At 43.7% G+C, this 19169-nt stretch overlaps 1 protein-coding gene across 4 annotated transcripts; it reads right to left on the bottom strand.

Annotated features, from left to right (window-relative positions):
- Positions 1-1266: 1266 nt before the first annotated feature.
- Vstm1 (V-set and transmembrane domain containing 1) lies at positions 1267-18350 on the bottom strand. 4 transcript variants are annotated; one of them, XM_002728681.7, is made up of 7 exons: positions 17812-18088; positions 13690-13725; positions 11916-12200; positions 6487-6615; positions 6119-6146; positions 5842-5903; positions 1267-5068 (listed from the first exon to the last, which is right to left on the bottom strand). In XM_002728681.7, exons 1-7 carry the CDS (start codon positions 17843-17845, stop codon positions 5013-5015), a joined length of 630 nt encoding a protein of 209 aa, XP_002728727.3. In that variant the 5' UTR covers positions 17846-18088; the 3' UTR covers positions 1267-5012. The 4 variants fall into 4 exon arrangements, 2 of the variants coding, with proteins under 2 accessions (XP_002728727.3, XP_038956366.1); XR_010062962.1 differs by lacking the exon at positions 1267-5068 and having other exon boundaries at positions 6487-6659; positions 17812-18350; XR_005498367.2 differs by lacking the exons at positions 1267-5068; positions 5842-5903 and having other exon boundaries at positions 5910-6146; positions 6487-6659; positions 17812-18349.
- Between the last annotated feature and the right edge of the window lie 819 nt (positions 18351-19169).

The following is a 19169-nucleotide window of genomic DNA, read 5'->3' as shown; positions in this document are numbered from 1 at the left end:
GCGTGCACGCACGTGAGTGTAGGTATGCATGGAGGCCGGAATAGGACATCAGAACTGGAGCTTGAGTTACAGACAGTTATGAGCCCTCAGATGTGGGTGTTAGAAACCAAGTCCTGGTCTTCTGTCTGCAAGAGCAAGTGCTCTTAACCACTGAGCCGTCTCTTCAGTCTCACTGGTTCACTTATATTGTTTTAAAATGACATTTGTTTGCTTGTTTGTTTATTCGTGTGTGCGTGCACATGCATATGAGTGTGTGCCTGTAACTGCACATGTGAAGCTCAGAGGACAAGTTGCGGAAGTAAAAGTTTTCTTCTTTTAACCTGTACTTCCTGAGGATATAACTCATTAGGCTTGGCGGTAAGCACCTTTGACACCTTTTACATTATAAGGCGTCCCATGGGCCCTGCTCCACCCCCATTAAAAAAGTATCAGCACAAAGAAGCCATTTATGAAGCAACTGAGCCCTCAGCAGACAATGGATCTGTCAGACCTCCATTTTGGACTGCAGCCTCCAGAATATGAGCATCTGTTATTTATAAGTCTTGCAGTCTATAGTGCTGTGCTATAGCAATCCGGATGACATGAAATATTCTCTCCTTGTCTTTCATGCCCTAGACTGTAATCAGGTACAGGCATGGAGAGGGGGATGGTCTAGGGCTTACAGCCTAGGCATTCAGACTGAGCTAAAAATCATTACCTCTGATTTCAGAACCCTTGAGTTGGGGAATATAGGCAATAAGGGGTGTGTGTGTGTGTGTGTGTGTGTGTGTACATGTATGTCCTGTGCTTGTGTGACTGTAGTTTTGCTCTATGGTTCTGATATGCGAGTGGCTCTGTATAAGGCCGTAGGCTTGCCCGTGTTGACTGTGTGGAGCAGTTCCTGTGGGTCTGTGCATAGGACAGCACGTTCATTTGGCTTCCATCTCCGCATTTAAAGTGGCAATGACTCAGTCCGCAAAGGGGAAAGCATGAGCAAAACCAAGTTGCAGAGCTTGCTCAGTCTCTTTCCGAAGCATCGTGGGCTTTAGCCTTCTTACGGGACATACCACACCCACCATTAAATAGATGAGCCCCAGTTTATCAAATATGAGAAGGTCCTGAGAAGCCATCCCACCTTGAGGTTCACAAAAGAAGTCTTTCTTTCTTTTTTTTTTTTTTTTTTTTTTTTTGGTTCTTTTTTTTGGAGCTGGGGACCGAACCCAGGGCCTTGCGCTTCCTAGGCAAGCGCTCTACCACTGAGCTAAATCCCCAACCCCAAAAGAAGTCTTTCTTGATATCCTAGGACACATCATTCTGTCTCTCTAATTCTGGTAATCCTTTCAGACTCACACAGTGCATTTGCCTAGAATGAGAGCTGGCAAACTATGGCTCTCTACTCCTTTTGGTATATAAAGCTTTATTTGAATATAGTCACCCGTGCTTGTTTTTATATCCGTTATGGATGCTGAAATATTATAGCCACAAAGCTGAAATTACTCTTGCTTGCTCCTTTTCAGAAAAACGTCTGTCTTCTAAGGCTCTAGGACTTCACAAAGCTGGGATTTAGATCAGAGTCTTCATGATTTTGGAAAGATAATTTTTTTTTTTGAAGACAGGGTTTCTCTGTGTAGCCTTGGCTGTTCTGGAACTCACTCTGTAGACCAAGCTGCCTTGAACTCAGAGATCTGCCTGCCTCTGCCTCCAGAGTGTTGGGATTAAAGGAGTGTGCCACCACTGCCCTGTGGACATAGAAATATTTTTGATTATGAAAACTTTTGGGTCTTTCATTCATCACTGTGAAAGTGAGAATGATGACTACCTCATATTCCTTCCACTTTTCCTCTGGATCTTCCCAAGCCTCAAATCCCACGTTGATGTTTCGGAAAGGTAGACACTGAAACAGGGCATCTGTTATTATTCTTGATGATGTGGGCTTGCTCTAGTCAGAGGTAGGATTTGGACTATGTTCTTTAAAATTTTTTTTTTAATTTTTTTTTAAAGATTTATTTATTTATTATATGTAAGTACACTGTAGCTGTCTTCAGACACACCAGAAGAGGGCATCGGATCTCTTTACAGATGGTTGTGAGCCACCATGTGGTTGCTGGGAATTGAACTCATGACCTCTGGAAGAGCAGTCGGGGGCTCTTAACCACTGAGCCATCTCTCCAGCCCGTGGACTATGTTCTTAAGAATTCATTAATGTAATGTAATCAGATAACAGTTTTTCTTATAACTATTGTTTAGCACTGGTTATAAGCTAAAAAATAAAGCAGGCAATAAATGATTGGTTTTATGCTTTATTTAAAAAGTATTGTTCTGTGTATGCAGGTGTGTTTGTGTGTGCCCATCAGTTAAGTTGTCCAAAGAGACCGGAAGAGGGCATCCTAGCACCTGGAACCGGACCCTACCAATGTAAGTGCTGGGAGTCCAAGTTCTCTGCACTCTTAACTGCAGAGCTACATCTCCAGCCTCTCTCCTTTTGCAGTGCAATGCCATGTGCCCCATGTTGGCTTGGAACTCAGTAAGAAACCAGAGATGACCCTGAACTTGCGGATCCCCCTTTCCCCATGTCCTGAGTGCTGAGATGACAGCTTTGCACAACCACATTCAGTGTATGTGGTATTGGAGATGGAATCCAAGGCTTGGGTATGCTAGGCAAGCACTCTACCAGCTGAATCTCAATGTTTGATTTTTTTTTAAACTCCCATATTCAACACTTCAATGAGTTAGTTTTCTAGCCTCTTCTGAAGGGAGTCAATAATTTTTTTTCCCCTAACAGATCCAGGAAATAAGATCCCCCAACCCCTCCCCTTTCTCCTTGGCTAAAAGTCTGTGAGTCTGTAAGCCTGGAATTGTCATTATCAGTCATAGACTCACAGGAACAGCTGGTCTGAATAATAATAACACAAAAATAGAAATGGAGATGAGAGGCAAAGGAAGGGAAGCTGAAATGGTTTTCATTATGTGGATGTAGGCATCTGAGGATGTTTCTACAGCTCAGTTTTTACTTCAGTTTGCTTACATAACCTACCTTCCTTCCTTTTTTCCTTCCTTCCTTCCTTCAAGGTTTTTTACTTTGATGTTTCCTTTTGTCACTTCTATCCAAAAGGCTAAACTAAGCTAATTGTCAAGGAGGGTACACCTAAAATATAAGTTAACATATAGAAACATCAGAACTCCTACTCAGACCCAAACTCGAATCTACAGCTTAGATTAAAGCAATACCAAGGCTGACCTGGTGGCTACCACTTTAATCCCAGCACTCGGGAGGTAGAGGCAGGGGGATCTCTGAGTTTGAAGGCAGCCTGGTTTACAGAGAGAATTCTACAATAGTCAGACTTACACAGAGCAAACTTTATCTTGAAAACAACAACAGCAAAATCATTTCAGATGGAGCCAGGAAATGGCTCAGTGGATAAAAGTGCTTGCAGACAAGCCTGATTACTAAGTTTTGATCCTTGGAACCCACACGGTGGAAGGAGAGAGCACCAACTTCTACAAGTTATCCTCTGACCTCCACAGGTATGTACCCACTCACACACATGAAATAAGAGTAATAATAATAAATTTAAAAGCGCCTTAAAGTTTCGAATGTACCAAATACTGCAAAGGTTAAAAAAAGTGACTTTGTATGTATTTATGCATGTATTTAATAGCATAAATATTACCATACATTGACTATTTAATAAAATTATGCCTACTTAATAAAAGTATGGAAAAATACACAGGAATGAAGCCAGGCCTATAGTACTAGCACTTGGGAGACGGAGGCAGGAAGATCAGAAGTTCAAGGCTATCTTCAGGCTGGTTTTAGAGTAGCCTGGGCTGCTTGAGACTCTGTCTCAAACAGAAAAAGAAAACAAACAAATATGGGAGAGGTATAGACTGCCTTACACAGTGTTTGCCTATGGGTGCCTGGGAGAGTGAGGAGAAGGAAAATAAATTAAGGGTAGATGTGGAGGGGGGATATATTTCAGTGGGAGAGTGCTTGCCTAACATGTGAAGCCCTGAGTTCAAATCTCAATACTGCAAAAAAAGAAAAAATTTTAAAACTAAAAAGAGTAGAAGAAGGAGGAAGAGAAGGGGAAGAAGAAGGAGGAAAGAAGGAGGAGGAGGAGGAAGAGGAGGAAGAGGAAGAGGAGGAAGCAAAATATCACTGTTTAGACAATGTCAGGCTATGTATTTCAATTTTTATTATTTACTTTTTCATTATGATTGAATTATTTTGAAATTAAAGAATTAAAATAGGGTCAAGCAAAATAGTACATGCCTTTTTAAAAAAATCATAGTAGTTGGCAGGTAGATCTCTGAGAGTTCAAGGCCAGCCTAGTCTACTCGATCAACTCCAGGCCAGCTGGGGCTACATAGTGACACCCTATCTCAAGAAAGGAAAAGGCAACAAAGATAAAAAAAAAAAAAACCCAAACACCAAAAATCATACAAAGAGAAAATTATCCCAAATCTGATCATGAGCTAAGGATATTTATATAGATGATCCAAATGTTCACACTTTCATGCCTTCCTATATTCAAACAATGCCTTGCAAACCCGAGAGCGACAGAACTTTGGGAGCAAAGATTGTGTGTATGTACATGTGTCTCTATGTGTCTGTCTGGGTGTATCAGCATCTCTATGTCTCTCTCTCTTTCTCTCTGTGTGTGTGTGTGTATCAGTGTCTCTGTGTATGCGTCTCTGTGTGCGTATATCAATTATGTGTAAGTGTATGTGTGTGTTTCTGTATATGTCTGTGTATGTATCTGTGTCTCTATATGTCAGCTTGTATCTCGGTATGTATGTATCTATGTATATTATGTATGTGTGTCTCTGTTTCTCTGTGTAGGTGTATGTTTCTGTGTGTGTATACCCGTGACTCTGTCTATGTGTCTGTGTCTCTGTGTATATCTGTGTGTGTGTGTGTTTGTGGTGTGTGTGTGTGTGTGTGTGTTGGATATGCTCTCTTTATGCAGTTCAGGTTGACCTCAAATTCAAATTCAGTCTTCTGCTTCAGCCTGAGTGTTGGATTCCAGATGTCACTCACCACAGCTGGTTTCATGTTCGTGCTTACACGTGTGATCATTCAGTGTCACTGAAACAGAGAAGCCCAGAGAAACCTTACAATGATGCATTTAAACAATCAAATTGTGGCCTCTAGCTAACAGCATACACATAATAAACTCAGAGATAGCTTACCTATCTCATGCTGGCATTAGACAAAGCGACCCCCTCTCCCTCTACTACAGGATAGGAGGCCTATCATTAGAGGAGAAGGAAGGATGAGCGGGAGAGAAGTTTGAAGGAAGAGGAGGAGACTAGGACAGAGAAGAAGAGACAGGACAGAGGAGAGAGAAGCCATGGCAGGTGACGTTAAGATTCTGCTCTGTGTATTTACAGGTTGTTATCAATGTTCCTAAGGGATGGATGGTACTGGGCTTTGTATGTTTAGGTGGGCAATTATATCTTATCAATTGGGTCAAAGATTATTGTGTTGTATGTTCTTTTATGTGAGGGTTGAGTGTAGGAAAGTGCGTGGCTGGGATGTGTTTCTACCACGATATCTAGTAGATACCTTGGGACACTGCCGTGCCAGACCCAGCGAGGTAAAAGACCACAATACTTTTTATTTTTTATATTTTTACAACAACACTCTACCTGTGGGGCTGCAAAGGCTCCAAATATTCAGATTTCAGTGTGTGTGTGTGTGTGTGTGTGTGTAATATTATATATGTTTGTGTGTGTATGTGCCTGAGTGTGTGTATGTAGCAGTCTGTGGAAGCCAGAAGAAATCATCAGATCCCCTGGAACTGAAGTTACAGGCAGCCATCATATCATGTCATGATTCTCTGGTATCTTATCACTTACCTATAACTTCTTTCTCCTCCTCCTCCTCTCCGTCCTCCTCCTCCTCTTCCTCCTTCTCCTGCCTTGGTAAATTAGAATAGTTAGTTTTGAGAGAGGGATGAAGGGAAGGGGAGTGGGAGATAGAAGAAAGATATGAATGGAACATGGAATTATAGGTTAGAAAGGCTTGAGGGAGAGGGTAAAGACTCTGGGGGAAGGGAGGCAGAAACAGGCTATAGGGAGGTAGGGCTGAGGAAATGGGGGTGTGAGGCTTGCCAAGGACTGTGCATTCATCTACCTCTTGGGGGGCTCTTCATGTGATGAACCTATAAAACATACCAGGAAGAAGAATTAGAAGAATGTACATATATTTACATACATATTTATAGGTATACTCGTGTGTGTGTTTGTGTGTGTGTGTGTGTGTGTGTGTGTGTGTGTGTGTGTGAGAGAGAGAGAGAGAGAGAGAGAGAGAGAGAGTGTCACTATGTAGCCTTGGCTGACCAAGAACTTATTGTGTGAACCAGGCTTGCCTTAAACTCAGAGATCCACCTGCCTCTGCCTCCCCAGTGCTGAGATTAAAGGTGGGCACCACCACATCCATATCTTATTCGAATCTTTCTCTTGCCTCTCCCTCCAAGGCACGGATAACTCCTCTTAACTCACCTTGCTGAGTGCATCTGTAGATAAAGAAGATGCAGACAAAGAGAAGAGAGATGCAGAGGCAGCTGAAGGTGGTCAGGAAGATGAGTTTGCTGTCTGATGGTCTGGGGCATCCACCTCCTCCCAGTCCATCTGCATGGTGGAGACAGCAATGGTGGCTGCGTCAAGAGATGACCCTGAGAGCACATGTCAGAAGAGCTGGAAGGCTGAGCAGAGTCTCACACGTGGCAAGTTCCAAGGAAGCATCTCACACCCAGCCATAAACATGATCGTTTATTAAAAACCAGGTCACAGAATCTGTAGCTTCTCCCAAATGCACTGATACAGTTGAACAGAATGGCTAAGAGGCTCCATGTGCAGCGGCACATGTCCAGCATCCCAGCATTCCAGTCACAAGTGGGAGGATTTTGAGTTCACGCCCAGTCTCGCTATATAGTTCCAGGCTAGCCTCGAGTGTGTAGTGAAACCCTGCCTCTAAAAAGAAAAACAAAACAAAAGCCAAGAGCCAGAAAGCCCAGTTACCAAACGGGTGGCACTGCTTTGGAAGCGGTGGGATCTTTTGGACAAGGGGTTTGATCAGCTGAAGCAGGGTCAAGGGGTGGGGCAGTGAGAAAGTTATAATTCATTTGTACTTATGGCCCAACCTCTCCTCTTCTAGGCTTATCACTGAATGTTTTGGTATCAGGTTTTATATCGAGTTTATTTATTTATTTATTTTTTTTTGAGACAGAGTCTTACCATGTACCCCTAGCTGGCCTGAAACTTACAAAGATCCACCTGCCTCTGAATGTTGTGATTAAAGACAGCATCACCATGTTTTTGAGTATCCAATATTCTCCACCCCCTCCCATCCCCCTTCCCTCCCTCCATCTTCCTCATTGCCCTCTTCTTCTCCTTATTTATTATTTAATAAACTCACTCATTCAAGACAGAAAACACAACTATCAGAGATCACTCTCCAGAATGTACAGTACAGAAAGATGGGACATGTTCATTCATAATGCGATCAGTTTGTGGGAGTCTGATGCACAGTATGGGTGTTGAGGGATGCATTCCATTTGTAATAATCATTACACAGTGTGCATCTAGAGTACAATCTTTGTCAATTAAGTAGATTTTAAGTAAAAGAGAAAGCACTCCACTCTCTAAAACACAGTAACTAATATTGTCTTGTGTCCCCTCCAAATCTACTTGCCAAAATCCTGAACCCTTAAGACATATGTTGTAAGACCCCATAGTGGCCTTACCTCAGGAGCACAACCCACAGAGCACAGATTGACAAAGTGACCGCTGCAATAGCATGAGGATACAAGGTTTTTAATCCACATACATGGGGTTGCTCATCCATGAAGGGAGAGGCAACCCTGAACCCAAAAAGGACACAACTTTTATTCGTTGCAGAGGGCAAACTTCAGCAACAGAGTTAGCTGGCCTATTCTCATTGGTGGTACACAGGACAAAGGATCTGGTCAAGTATTGGCTGACTTGCTCAAGGGGCTGTTCTTGGCTCAGTTGGTCACTTTCCTCATCAAGTCCTACACCTGGCCTTGGTGAATCACTGGGAAAGGGCTAAGTTGGCATGTCCCTTAGAGGGAGGGGGTGAACTGGGTGGTCAGGCAGGGTCAGGATGACATCTTGCAGTTGTTCTTGGAATTTACCACAGGGAGGGGTAGGGGGGTCTTTCTGAGAACAGTTGTTTTTCTTTGTTTTGTCTTAATTAGCTTAGTCAGAATCTTGATCACCAAAACTTATTTCATATCACTGGACATCATGACATCAGATGTATCTCTCAGAAAGGTCAAAAGTTTGTCATAGGCATCCTGACCACCAGATGTATTTCTCAAAACCTTGTTTTTATAACTTTGTTTCTCATATCTATGAAACTATGAAACTTTATTTCTTCACATATAAACAAATCACTCCATTTTCATGTTCCAGTGCTACCAGTGGAGTCCTTTTCTGTTGGACAAAGTCCATAGTCAGTTTAAACACCTGTGATGATTAGTTTTAATTGGCATTTGACACCGTGTAGGATAACCTGGGAAGAGAGAAATGAAGGGCTGGCTAGAACAGCAGTTCTCAAACCGTGGGTCCAGACCACTTTGGCAAACATCTACCTTGAAACATATTTACAATACAATTCCTAACAGTAGCAAAATTATGGTTATGAAGTAGCGACAAAAATAATTTTATGGTTGGGAGGTCATCATAACATGAGGGACTGTTTTAAAGGGTCGGTGCACTAGGAAGGTTGAGAACCAATGCTCTAGGCCATGTTGGCCTGTGAGCACGGGGTGGGAGATAGACTTTTATGGTCACTGATATGGGAAGATCAAGCCAGCCTAAAGTGGGTGGTACCATTCCCTACATTTGGGTCCTGAATTGTATAAGAGTAGAGAAAATGAACTGAGCAGTAGCCTTGTGTGCGTTCATTCTCTCTCTGCTCTTGACTGTGGAATTGAGTTCTTGGCTGGGGCTGTGACTAGCTGTCTTAACTTCCTGCCTTGATTTCCTTTAAGGATGGGCTGTAATCTAAAGTTATAAGCCAAGTAAGCTCTTCCCTAAACTGTTGGGTTTTGTTGTTGTTTGCTTGTTTTGTTTTGTTTTGGTCAGGGATTATCACAGCAATAGGAATGAAACTAGGAAAGGGCCTAAGCTCTAGGTCATCTTCCAACATCTTCTATTCTACTCTTTCTCTTTCCTGTCCTCCTTTCTACATCATTTCTCTATTCCAGAACACTCTGTGATAAGTGGCCTTTCCTGTTCTCTCTCCCAAAGGCTCATCTTCAGATGTAATTTTGGTTGAATGTTTCTTGTTCCCCCCAAACTGTGATGGACAGACTCCAAGTAGCCTCAAGAGCCTCAGCTCCTTCTGGTAATCAGCTGTGTACACTCCGTCTTTGAGAGCAGATGGTCAGACCTTGCTTCTTACCAACAAGTACGAAAATACAGCAGAACATTGGAGTGTCATCCCAATGACAGTATGCTATTATTGAAGAACCGTCACCAAATAAGCACCAAAAAGAAGAGTCTATACCAATCCAGCTTCCACATGAAAACTCAGCCCTGAATGAAAACTGGATTGCAGCCTTGTACAACTCAAAGCTGAAATCTCAACTAGACTGCATTTGCCCTCTGGGCCCACACAAACTGTAAGACAAATAAATGGATGTCCATTGGGGCTAAGTATGTTGTTCAGTTGCTGATTAATTGCCTGCTGTGCACCAAGCCCTGGGTTTGATCCCCCAGCACCACTTATCTGGATGAGGTAGTCCATACCTGTGATCTCCGCTCTTGAGAGGTGGAGGCAGAAGGATTAGAAGATCAAGGTTATCCTTGATTATATTAGGAGTTTGAGGCCAGCCTGATCTACCTGAGATCCTGTCTAAAAAAACATAGATGTTTTGAGCTTCCAAATTTGTGATTATTTGCCACACTGCTATGGCCTGCTAATCGTGAACTTTCACCACCTATGATTTCCTTTTTGAGGTTTCACTTCTGACTGTCCTCTTCCTGAGTCCTGTAACCACTGGTGCTCCAATCACGTGCTCATCACCTAGAAATCAGTCACATGTTATAGCCATAATAGATTTTAACTCACGGCCATTAGAACTTCTAGTGTTTGTATTTAGCTCTAAAACTCCAGTGATAAGTTTCTGTTTCTTCTGTGTCCTCTGGCACATCATATATTCCTCTCCTGATCTACTGACCTTACTGTACATCAGATTTTCTAATTCACTTTGCTGAGACATTCATCTATGGTAACAGCATCAAGGCCTGTTTGGAATCATCAGACAGACCCTCATTCTCCACACTCAGCTCCCACTTCTCCAGTCCCTGCTGAGGGGACTTTGCACCTTTATTGCTTCCTGGAGTCTCCAGCCAAGTCCTATTACAGAATATGGAACGTGTCCACAAATGAAACTAAACTGACCATTTGGGAAGAGGGTGTATATTGGGGCAGAGGTAGTAAGGGGCCGATAAAGCCAAACAATTATATACTTGGAGGAAAATGTCATTAACCCTATCACTGTGTAGAAGAAATGTACAATAATAAAAATTTAATTAAAAGAGGGGACAAGGTATTGGGAACATCTATAATCCCAGCAGAAGGCAAAAACAAGAGCATCAGGAGTTCAAGGCCATTCTTGACTACATAGTGGGTTAAAAGACATCCTGGCTAACACCAACTTTGTCGTCGTCGTTGTCGTCTTCTTCTTCTTCTTCTTCTTCTTCTTCTTCTTCTTCTTCTTCTTCTTCTTCTTCTTCTTCTTCTTCTTTTTCAGTTATAAATATAATCAATTATATCTATTTATTAATTATAACAATTCTAATTATAAAACTAAGAATATGAAGATATAAATACGATTAGTTACAAATATATGTTTATATAATAATATAAACATAAAAACATAATTATATTTGTTATTATTATAAAATTCAAGAAGTAAGGCTGGGAGATGACTTAGTGGATAAAGGACTAAGTATTAAGAACCCGAGTTCCACAAAGACTCATCTCATTCAGCCAGAGGGCAGAAACTGCTGGATATCAGGATAAATTCAATCAGGAGGATGGCAGAAGACAGGAGCCTAGCATGGCTATCCCCTGAGAGGCCCTACCAGCACCTGACTGAAACAGATGCAGATTCTCACAGCCAACCATTAGACTGAGTACGGGGACCCCTATGGGAGAATTAGGGGAAGGACTGAAGGAACTAAAGGGGTTTGCAACCCCATAGGAAGACCAACAGTGTCAACTAACCTGGACCACTGGGCACTCCCAGAGACTGAACCACCAACCAAAGAGCATACAGGCGCTGGTCTGTGGCCCACAGCACATATGTAGCAGAGGATTGTGGGAGAGGATGTACCTAATCTTGTAGCAACTTGAAGCCCCAGGAAAGTGGGACGTGGGAGGAACTGGGAGAGGGTGGGGGGGGAGCACTCTCTCAGAGGCAAAAAGGGAGGGGTGAAGAACTCTTGGGGGGTGGCTAGAGAGGGAGTAACATTTGGAATATAAATAAATAAAACAACTAAAAATAAAAGAAATGAGTTTTGTAATCCCAGTACTCCTACTGTGAGGTGGGAGGCGGAGACTGATGAACCCCTGAAGGCTGTCAGTCAGCCTGGAGTACGAGGCAACAACACAAAAGGGAGACCCTGCCTCACACACGGCAGGTGGTGAGGACCAACATCAAAAAGATTTTTAAAACTTCAAGGCTCAATGGGTGAAGGTGTTTGCTGTTAAGTATAACAACCTGAGTTTGATCCCCAGACCCACACAGTGAAGGAGAGAACCAAGTACCACACATTTTCCTCTGACCTCTTCACACATGCTTGTGGCATGCATGTGTACGCACGTACACGCATGATAAGCAGATAACTGTAATTTTAAAACATACAAGGAGCAGGTTTGAGGGTGCTCTGCTCACCTGTGACCACCAACTGTAAGTGCTGACTCTGTCCTGACCACGTGTGGGAGGCTGCTGTTCTGTAAGTACAGAAATAGCCCCCGGCGTCTTCAGGCTGCAGGTTAGTGAGGTGGAACTCAGCTTCCTTTCCCGGTGACTTCTTCTGTTGCTGGTACTGAGAGTTGTGCAACCTCCCCAGAGTGACTGTAACATTCTGGAAATGAGTCCCGCATCGGAGAGTGACGTTACTCCTGCACTTGACCACAGAGCTGGGCCAGGCACTGATGGAAGGCCTGGGAAGTTCCTCTGAAAAGAATTCAGAGTTAATTGACTCTTCATCACAGTAAACCCCTTCTAGAATTGTGAGGGTTAAAAGTGTGATGGTTAATCTCAATTAGAGCTTTAATGAAATCTATAATCAACACGGAGACAGGCTTTTTGCCCGTGGGGGAATATCTTGACTAGTTTAATTGAGTTGGAAAGATCCATCCACTATGGGTGGAAACATTCTCTAGGCTGTGGCCTTCAATTGCATAAAATGAAGAGGGTTAGTAGGAGAGCTCAGCTGATAAAAGTGTTCACGGCGAAGCCTGATAATCTGAGTTTGATCCCCTAAACTCACATTTTGACAGGAGAAAACTGACTCAAAAATCCTCTGACCTCCATATACATGCTGTGACATGTTCACATCTCACAAACCCATGTACATTAATAAATGCAAGAATATTTTGAAGGAGAAAGAGATCTGATCACAAGGATTTATTGCTTTCTCATTCTTAAAATATCCTTAAGGCTGGAGAAATGGCTTTATAGCTAAGAATATTCCAGAGGACCCATGTCAAGTGTCTCTTAATCACCTATAACTCCAGCTCCAGGGCATCTGACACCTCTGGTTTACAAAAGCACCTGCATTTATGCACACAAACACACATGCATATACATGATTAAAATATTTAACTTATTTTGTTCTTCTTGTTGTTGTTGCTGTTGTTTAATATTAGGGATGGAGAGACGGATCAAGTTTGAGAGCATTGACTGCTCTTGGCGAGGACCAAAAATAGCAGTTCCCAACTGCCTGTAGTAACTTCAGTTCCAGGTGACCTAATGCCCTCTACTGGCTTCTTTTGGTACTGCACAAATGTGTACCAAAATACTCATATACATAAAATAAACATTTTAGTGTGTGTGTGTGTGGGGGGGGCGCGTTTGTATGACATGCATGCGTGCTACAATGTGTATATGGATGTCAGAGGACAACTTTTGAGAGTTGATTCTTTCTACTTTGTGGGTTCAAGGTTGTCGGTGAACCATCTCATCTGACCATTCTCTAATACTTGACTGTTGATGGAATGAGATGAGTTTCCTCAAGCTCCTGTGGCTGTGACTTCCCCACCAGGATGGGCTGCAATTTCAAACGGAAAGCCAAAACAAACCCTTTCTCCCTAAAGTTGCTTTGTCTCAGTTCGTCTCAAATTCAGGACTTGAAATCCCACCAATCCCCACCCTGGAAAACTCGGTCCCCCAAGAAACCCTGTATAAAGTCTATTCTACTCAGCTTTCTGATGCTCCTCACCTGAGCAGAGGCAGTCACCCTCTTGTGTCTGTCCCAATAAATCTCTAGTGTGAAGTTTGTTGTGCAGTGTGACCTTGTGGTGTTCCTTGGCTCCCGACTGCCCGGATACCTTTCCCTTCAGAGCAATAACATTTTACAGCTGCTACAGAAGTAGAAGGTCACGGACAGGACAGTGGCGAATGGGAACCGGAACACTTGAAGGTCACGTGGACGGAAACTCACCGTTCTCGTCCTCATCTCCATAACACAGGCACAGCCCTGGAAGAGAAACCTCAGTAAGACACTGCTCAGTACCTGTTTCCCCTGACTTGAAACCCTACCTCCTGGCTTAGAAGCAAGAGAGTATAAAACTGGAGGAGTGAATGGAACTCACAAGGCTCGGGGAGTAAACAAAACCGGCAAGGTTCCAGAAGTTTTCCCAGCTCAGGATATTCACAAGACACCTCCCCAATCCCCACACGGTGGTGGTGGTGGTGGTGGTGGTGGTGGTGGTGGTGGTGGTGGTGGTGGTGGTGGTGGTGGTGGTGATGGTGGTGGTGGTGGTGGTGGTGGTGGTGGTTAGAAAGGCAGTAACCGGGGCTGGAGGGATGGCTCAGTGGTTAAGAGCACTGACTGCTCTTCCAGAGGACCTGAGTTCAATTCCCAACAACCACATAGTGGCTCACAACCATCTGTAATGAGATCTGATGTCTTCTTGTGGCCTGCAGGCATACATGCAGGCAGAACACTGTATACATAAATACATATACATATACATATACATATATAAAAGAAAGGCAGTAACCACTGCTGTGAGAAGAAACTCTCCAGTCTGTAGAATTTGCAGACAGTTCACGAGATGCAGCTTTTTTTTTTCTTTTCTTTTTTTCTTTTTTTCTTTTTTTCTTTTTTTTTTTTTTTGGAGCTGGGGACCAAACCCAGGGCCTTGCGCTTGCTAGGCAAGCGCTCTACCACTGAGCTAAATCCCCAACCCCGAGATGCAGCTTTTAGGAGTTGTGCCTTATGCTGGAGTCATCTTTTTCATGATGTGGCTGACTCTGCTAGCCCAGTTCTTGTAAGTAATCTCTTATCCTCTCAGTAAAACTAACTGGTTTACCAAGATAGAGTTGGGTGGAATTCAGGTAGGAAATTGTAGAGACAGTTGAGCAGCCCAGGATGCCACTGGACTAGAGTAATGTGCACACGGTTTTCCATACAATAAATGTATCAACCTGGGACCTCTGCCATGTACAAACGTACACCTGGCTACAAAACAGCATTAGGTCATCGCCTAACAATTGCTTGGTAACTTTTCTTTTGTGGCCCAAAACATCCTAAAGCTTTTCTTGAAACTAAAGGAAATAGGTCAATCAGGCTGAAGAGGTTTGGGGTGCATATAAAGTAAGTCAAAACATGTCCTTCCCATAAGTGTTTAGGGGGAAATTCCTGTAACTTAGCAATATTAATTGCTAATTAACAATAATAGTAATATTATCCCAATGCATGACTAAAATCAGATGCATCATGGGTAAAGACATGCACAGCGAACAAAGGCTTACATATCCAAGATGATCAATCAGATCCAAAAAGCCATCTACCAGCTCCTCCTTCTAGACCCACAACAAAGGAAAAAGGTCCAGGAGGTGATCACGGGTTCTTGAGCCCTCTAGGTCAAGTAGCCTGCTGTGCTCTTGCAGTGTATCTGAGCTGTTTTCTCTTTACTTCTGAATAAAACCCCTCGCTACTTTACCTTTTGTTTATATGCCTCCAGTTATTTGAACAAAACATCCCAAACCTGGAAATACCTGGTCCAGACAGACCATCTGTAACAGAATCATTTCTTTGACCTCATATCAGTGTCCTATCTGGAATGATAGCTATTTGTTTAAGTTCTAATCTGTTCCAGTTTTGTTCTGTTTCTGTGGTCAAAAAGACTCCCATCAAAAGCAGTTTGGAAAAGAAAGGGTTTATTTAGCTTACAATCTGTCACTGAGGGAAAACAGGGCAGGAACTTAGAGGCAGAAACCATGGAGGGACTGCTTGCTGGCTCACTCACCCTGTGTCTTAGTTAGGGTTTTACTGCTGTGAACAGACACCATGACCAAGGCAAGTCTTATAAAGGGTAACATTTAATTGGGGCTGGCTTACAGGTTCAGAGGTTCAGTTCATTATCATCAAGGCAGGAGATTGGCAACATCTAGGCAGGCATGGTACAGGCAGAGCTGAGAGTTCTATATCTTCATCTGAAGGCTGCTAGTGAAAGTCTGACTTTCAGTCAGCTAGGGTGAGGGTCCTAAGCCCATACCCACAGTGACACACCTACTCCAACAAGGCCACACCTCCTAATAGTACCACTCTCAGGGCTGAGCATATACTGAGCATATGCAAACCATCACACCCAGGTTCATACTTAAGCTGGCTTTTTTATATATCCAAGGCCTACCTGACTAGGGATGGTGCCATCTACAGTGGACTAGGCCCTCCTGTATAAATTAATAATCAAGACAATCCCCCACAGACATGCCCAAGATGACCTAGGTAATTCCTTAGGGGAGCTTTCCTCTCAGGTGACTCTAGGCCATGTCATATTTGCAATTAACACCAATCAGGACAGACATTGATCCGGGACTGGGGTTCTAAGTCAGTTGGTAGAGTGTTCACCTGGCATGCACAAAACACTAGATTCACCCCAGTCTTCATATAGAGTGGGCATTAATTAGTGTTGTGATCTTTGCCCTTGGGAGGTACAGGGAAGAGGATGAACTGGAAAAAAAAAAACCATGCTAACTAAAAAGCAAGGAACCAAGGATTAGACATTGTGTCATTTTGTTTCATACCTTATACAGAATATGCAAATCCAGAGACAGAAAGCTTGTTAGTAGATGCCAGGAGCAGGAGGTGTGGGGAGCTTAATGAGCAAAGTGTTTCTGTGGGGGTGATGGCAATATCTTGGAACTAGAAATGAGGTGCTGGTTGCACAATACTGTGAATATACCAACTGTCCCTGCTGTGTAGACTTTCAAGTGGCTGGTTTAATGTTCTGAGACTCTCACCTCAGTAACTGTTTAAAAATCAATGTACCTTGGATATTTTTACCCTCTCTCGTGGGAAGTTTTGTGACGCCACAGCAGCGGTCAGCACAGGACCAAGCAAGTCTCCAGCCCTTATAAGCTAATTCTAATAAAATCCTTTTCTTTGTAAGAGTTGCCATGGTCATGATGTCTCTTCAGTGCAACAGAAGCCCTTACTAAGACACCCTGTCTTTAAAAATATAATTTAGAACTGTGAAACAGGGACTGGAGAGATGGCTCAGCGGTTAAGAACACTGACTGTTCTTCCAGAGGTCCTGAGTTCAGTTCCCAGCAACCACATGGTGGCTCACGACCATCTGTGATGGGATCCGATGCTCTCTTCTGGTGTGTCTGAGGAGAGCTACAATGTACTCACATACATAAAATAAATAAATCTTAAAAAAAAAAACCCAAAAAACTGTAAAACAATACAACAAGAAGCAATGCCCCCGAACACATTGCCAGTTGCCACCAGAAGCTACAAAAGCTACAACAAGAAAGGCACGGAGCAGGATCTCCCTCCCATCTATGCCTTGATCTCTGGAGCTTGTGTAACACAGAAAATCACTTTCCTTTATTTTGAACCAACAGAGTGTGTATCAGGATATTTCCTGGAGGAGCTGTTTACCCTGTGTCCTACGGCCGCCGGAGGTTTGGCGGTACTGTGGATGGAGACTCTCTCTGTAAGGTATAACAGAGAGGAGAGCGCTGGCCTGGGGGTGGTGGAGGGGAAGGCTGTGAGTAGAAAAAGAGGAAGGAACAGGGCAGATGCAGCATTTTGATTGTCACCTCACCCCACACACCTTATCCCTAACCTTACTCCAGGGAGGAACTAGAGGTCTCTTAAAGGGGAGCTGCTATGTAATATAACCAAGCCAAGGATTCCACCTTCCTCTTCAGGCACTGAGGCCAGGTCCACTAGGTTACGTTCAAACCTAGGGTGTTGAAATTGACTCAAGGACTCGGATGGCTGGGAGAATCTGCATCACACCATTAGCTCTGTGATTGGCAGGTCCTATGCCTCAACAGCTTTCTAATCTAGTGCGTGACTAAACAAGACTCTGGGGCCCAGAAAGGAGATGCAGAGACTCCATGGGGCTTGCACTTCTTGCGGTAAACAGGGTCTTTCAGGTGAGACGCTGGTCCTGATGTACTTGAGACGCCCCTGCCCTACCCCCACCTCACCCCTGCCTCTCACATCCATACAAACACTCATTTGTGCATTTCCATAGTCACCCCCCACTGGGACTTTTTCTCACATAGTCAAGCAACTGTCACAGCCTTGGAGACTCACCCAGGCAAAGCAGGTATATGAAATCTATGTCCATAGCTTCCCTTATCCCCAAGTCAAGATCCAGTCTTCTGCTCTTGGGAAGAAGAAGCAGGGCAGAAGGCTATCACAGTTCTCTCCTGGCCCCACTTTGTCCCTGGAGCTTGCAGGCTGAAGCTTTGCCCTGACATTTAGCTTGCCTGCATAGCTGTTTGCACAATTTCCTTCCTGAACTGACCCAGGACGCAAGAAACTGTGGACGATAACATCTTCTCCCTCAGGCCGAGGGCAGCCCTGTCCATCTTGGGACCTACCTTTCTTAACTGAAATTTCCCCCTGACATGTTTTACATTTTCATTTGTTCGTTTTGGACAATCTCGTGCTTGCATATGGTATCCTGTGGCCACATTCACCCCTACTTTCTACTCTACCAGCCCCCACTTTCCAAACTAGCCCCAGCTTCCTGTCTTCACAACTCTCCTATCCATCCCTCCTACCCTTCTTTCCTTGTTTTCCTTCTTTTTCTGGTGTTACATTTTTATTATCATTCTGGTTATTTAGTCTGCTTATTCTATAACAGTCATATCTTTTTTTTATTGGATTTTTTATTTACATTTCAAATGTTATCCCTTTCCTGGTTTCCTGTCCATAAGCCCCCTATCTCCTTCCCCCTTCCCCTGTTTCTATGAGGGTGTTCCCCCACCCATCCATCTACCCCTTCCACCTCCCCGCACTGACATTCCCCTACACTGGGGGTTCAACCTTGGCAGGACCAAGGGCTTCTCCTTCCTTTGGTGCCCAACAAGGCGATCCTCTGCTACATTTGCAGTTGGAGCCCTGGGTCTGTCCATGTGTAGTCTTTGGATGGTGTTTTAGTCCCTAGGAGCTCTGATTGGTTGGTATTGTTGTTCTTATGGGGTTGCAAGCCCCGTCAGCTTCTTCAATCCTCTCTCTAACTCCCTCATTGGGGACCCTGTTCTCAGTTCAATGGTCGGTTGCTAGCATTCGCTTCTGTACTTGTTATGCTCTGGCAGAGTCTCTCAGGCTCCTGTCAGCATGCACTTCTTGGCATCAACAATATTGTCTGGGTTTGGTGACTGTATGTATTATGGGCTGGATCACCAGGTGGGGCAGGCTATGAATGGCCATTCCTTCAGTCTATGTTCCAAACTTTGTCTCCGTATCTCCTCCTATGAATATTTTTGTTCCCCCTTTTAAGAAGGACTGAGGTGGGGTTGGGGATTTAGTTCAGTGGTAGAGCGCTTGCCTAGCAAGCACAAGGCCCTGGGTTCAGTCCCCAGCTCCGAAAAAAAACAAACAAACAAACAAAAAAAAAAAAACAAAGAAGGACTGAAGCATCCTCACTTTGGTCATCCTTCTTG

Source organism: Rattus norvegicus, chromosome 1 (genome assembly GCF_036323735.1).
Source record: "Rattus norvegicus strain BN/NHsdMcwi chromosome 1, GRCr8, whole genome shotgun sequence".
NCBI lineage: Eukaryota > Metazoa > Chordata > Mammalia > Rodentia > Muridae > Rattus > Rattus norvegicus.
The sequence above is the reverse complement of the archived record's forward strand: the minus strand, read 5'-3'. Positions and strand labels throughout refer to the sequence as shown.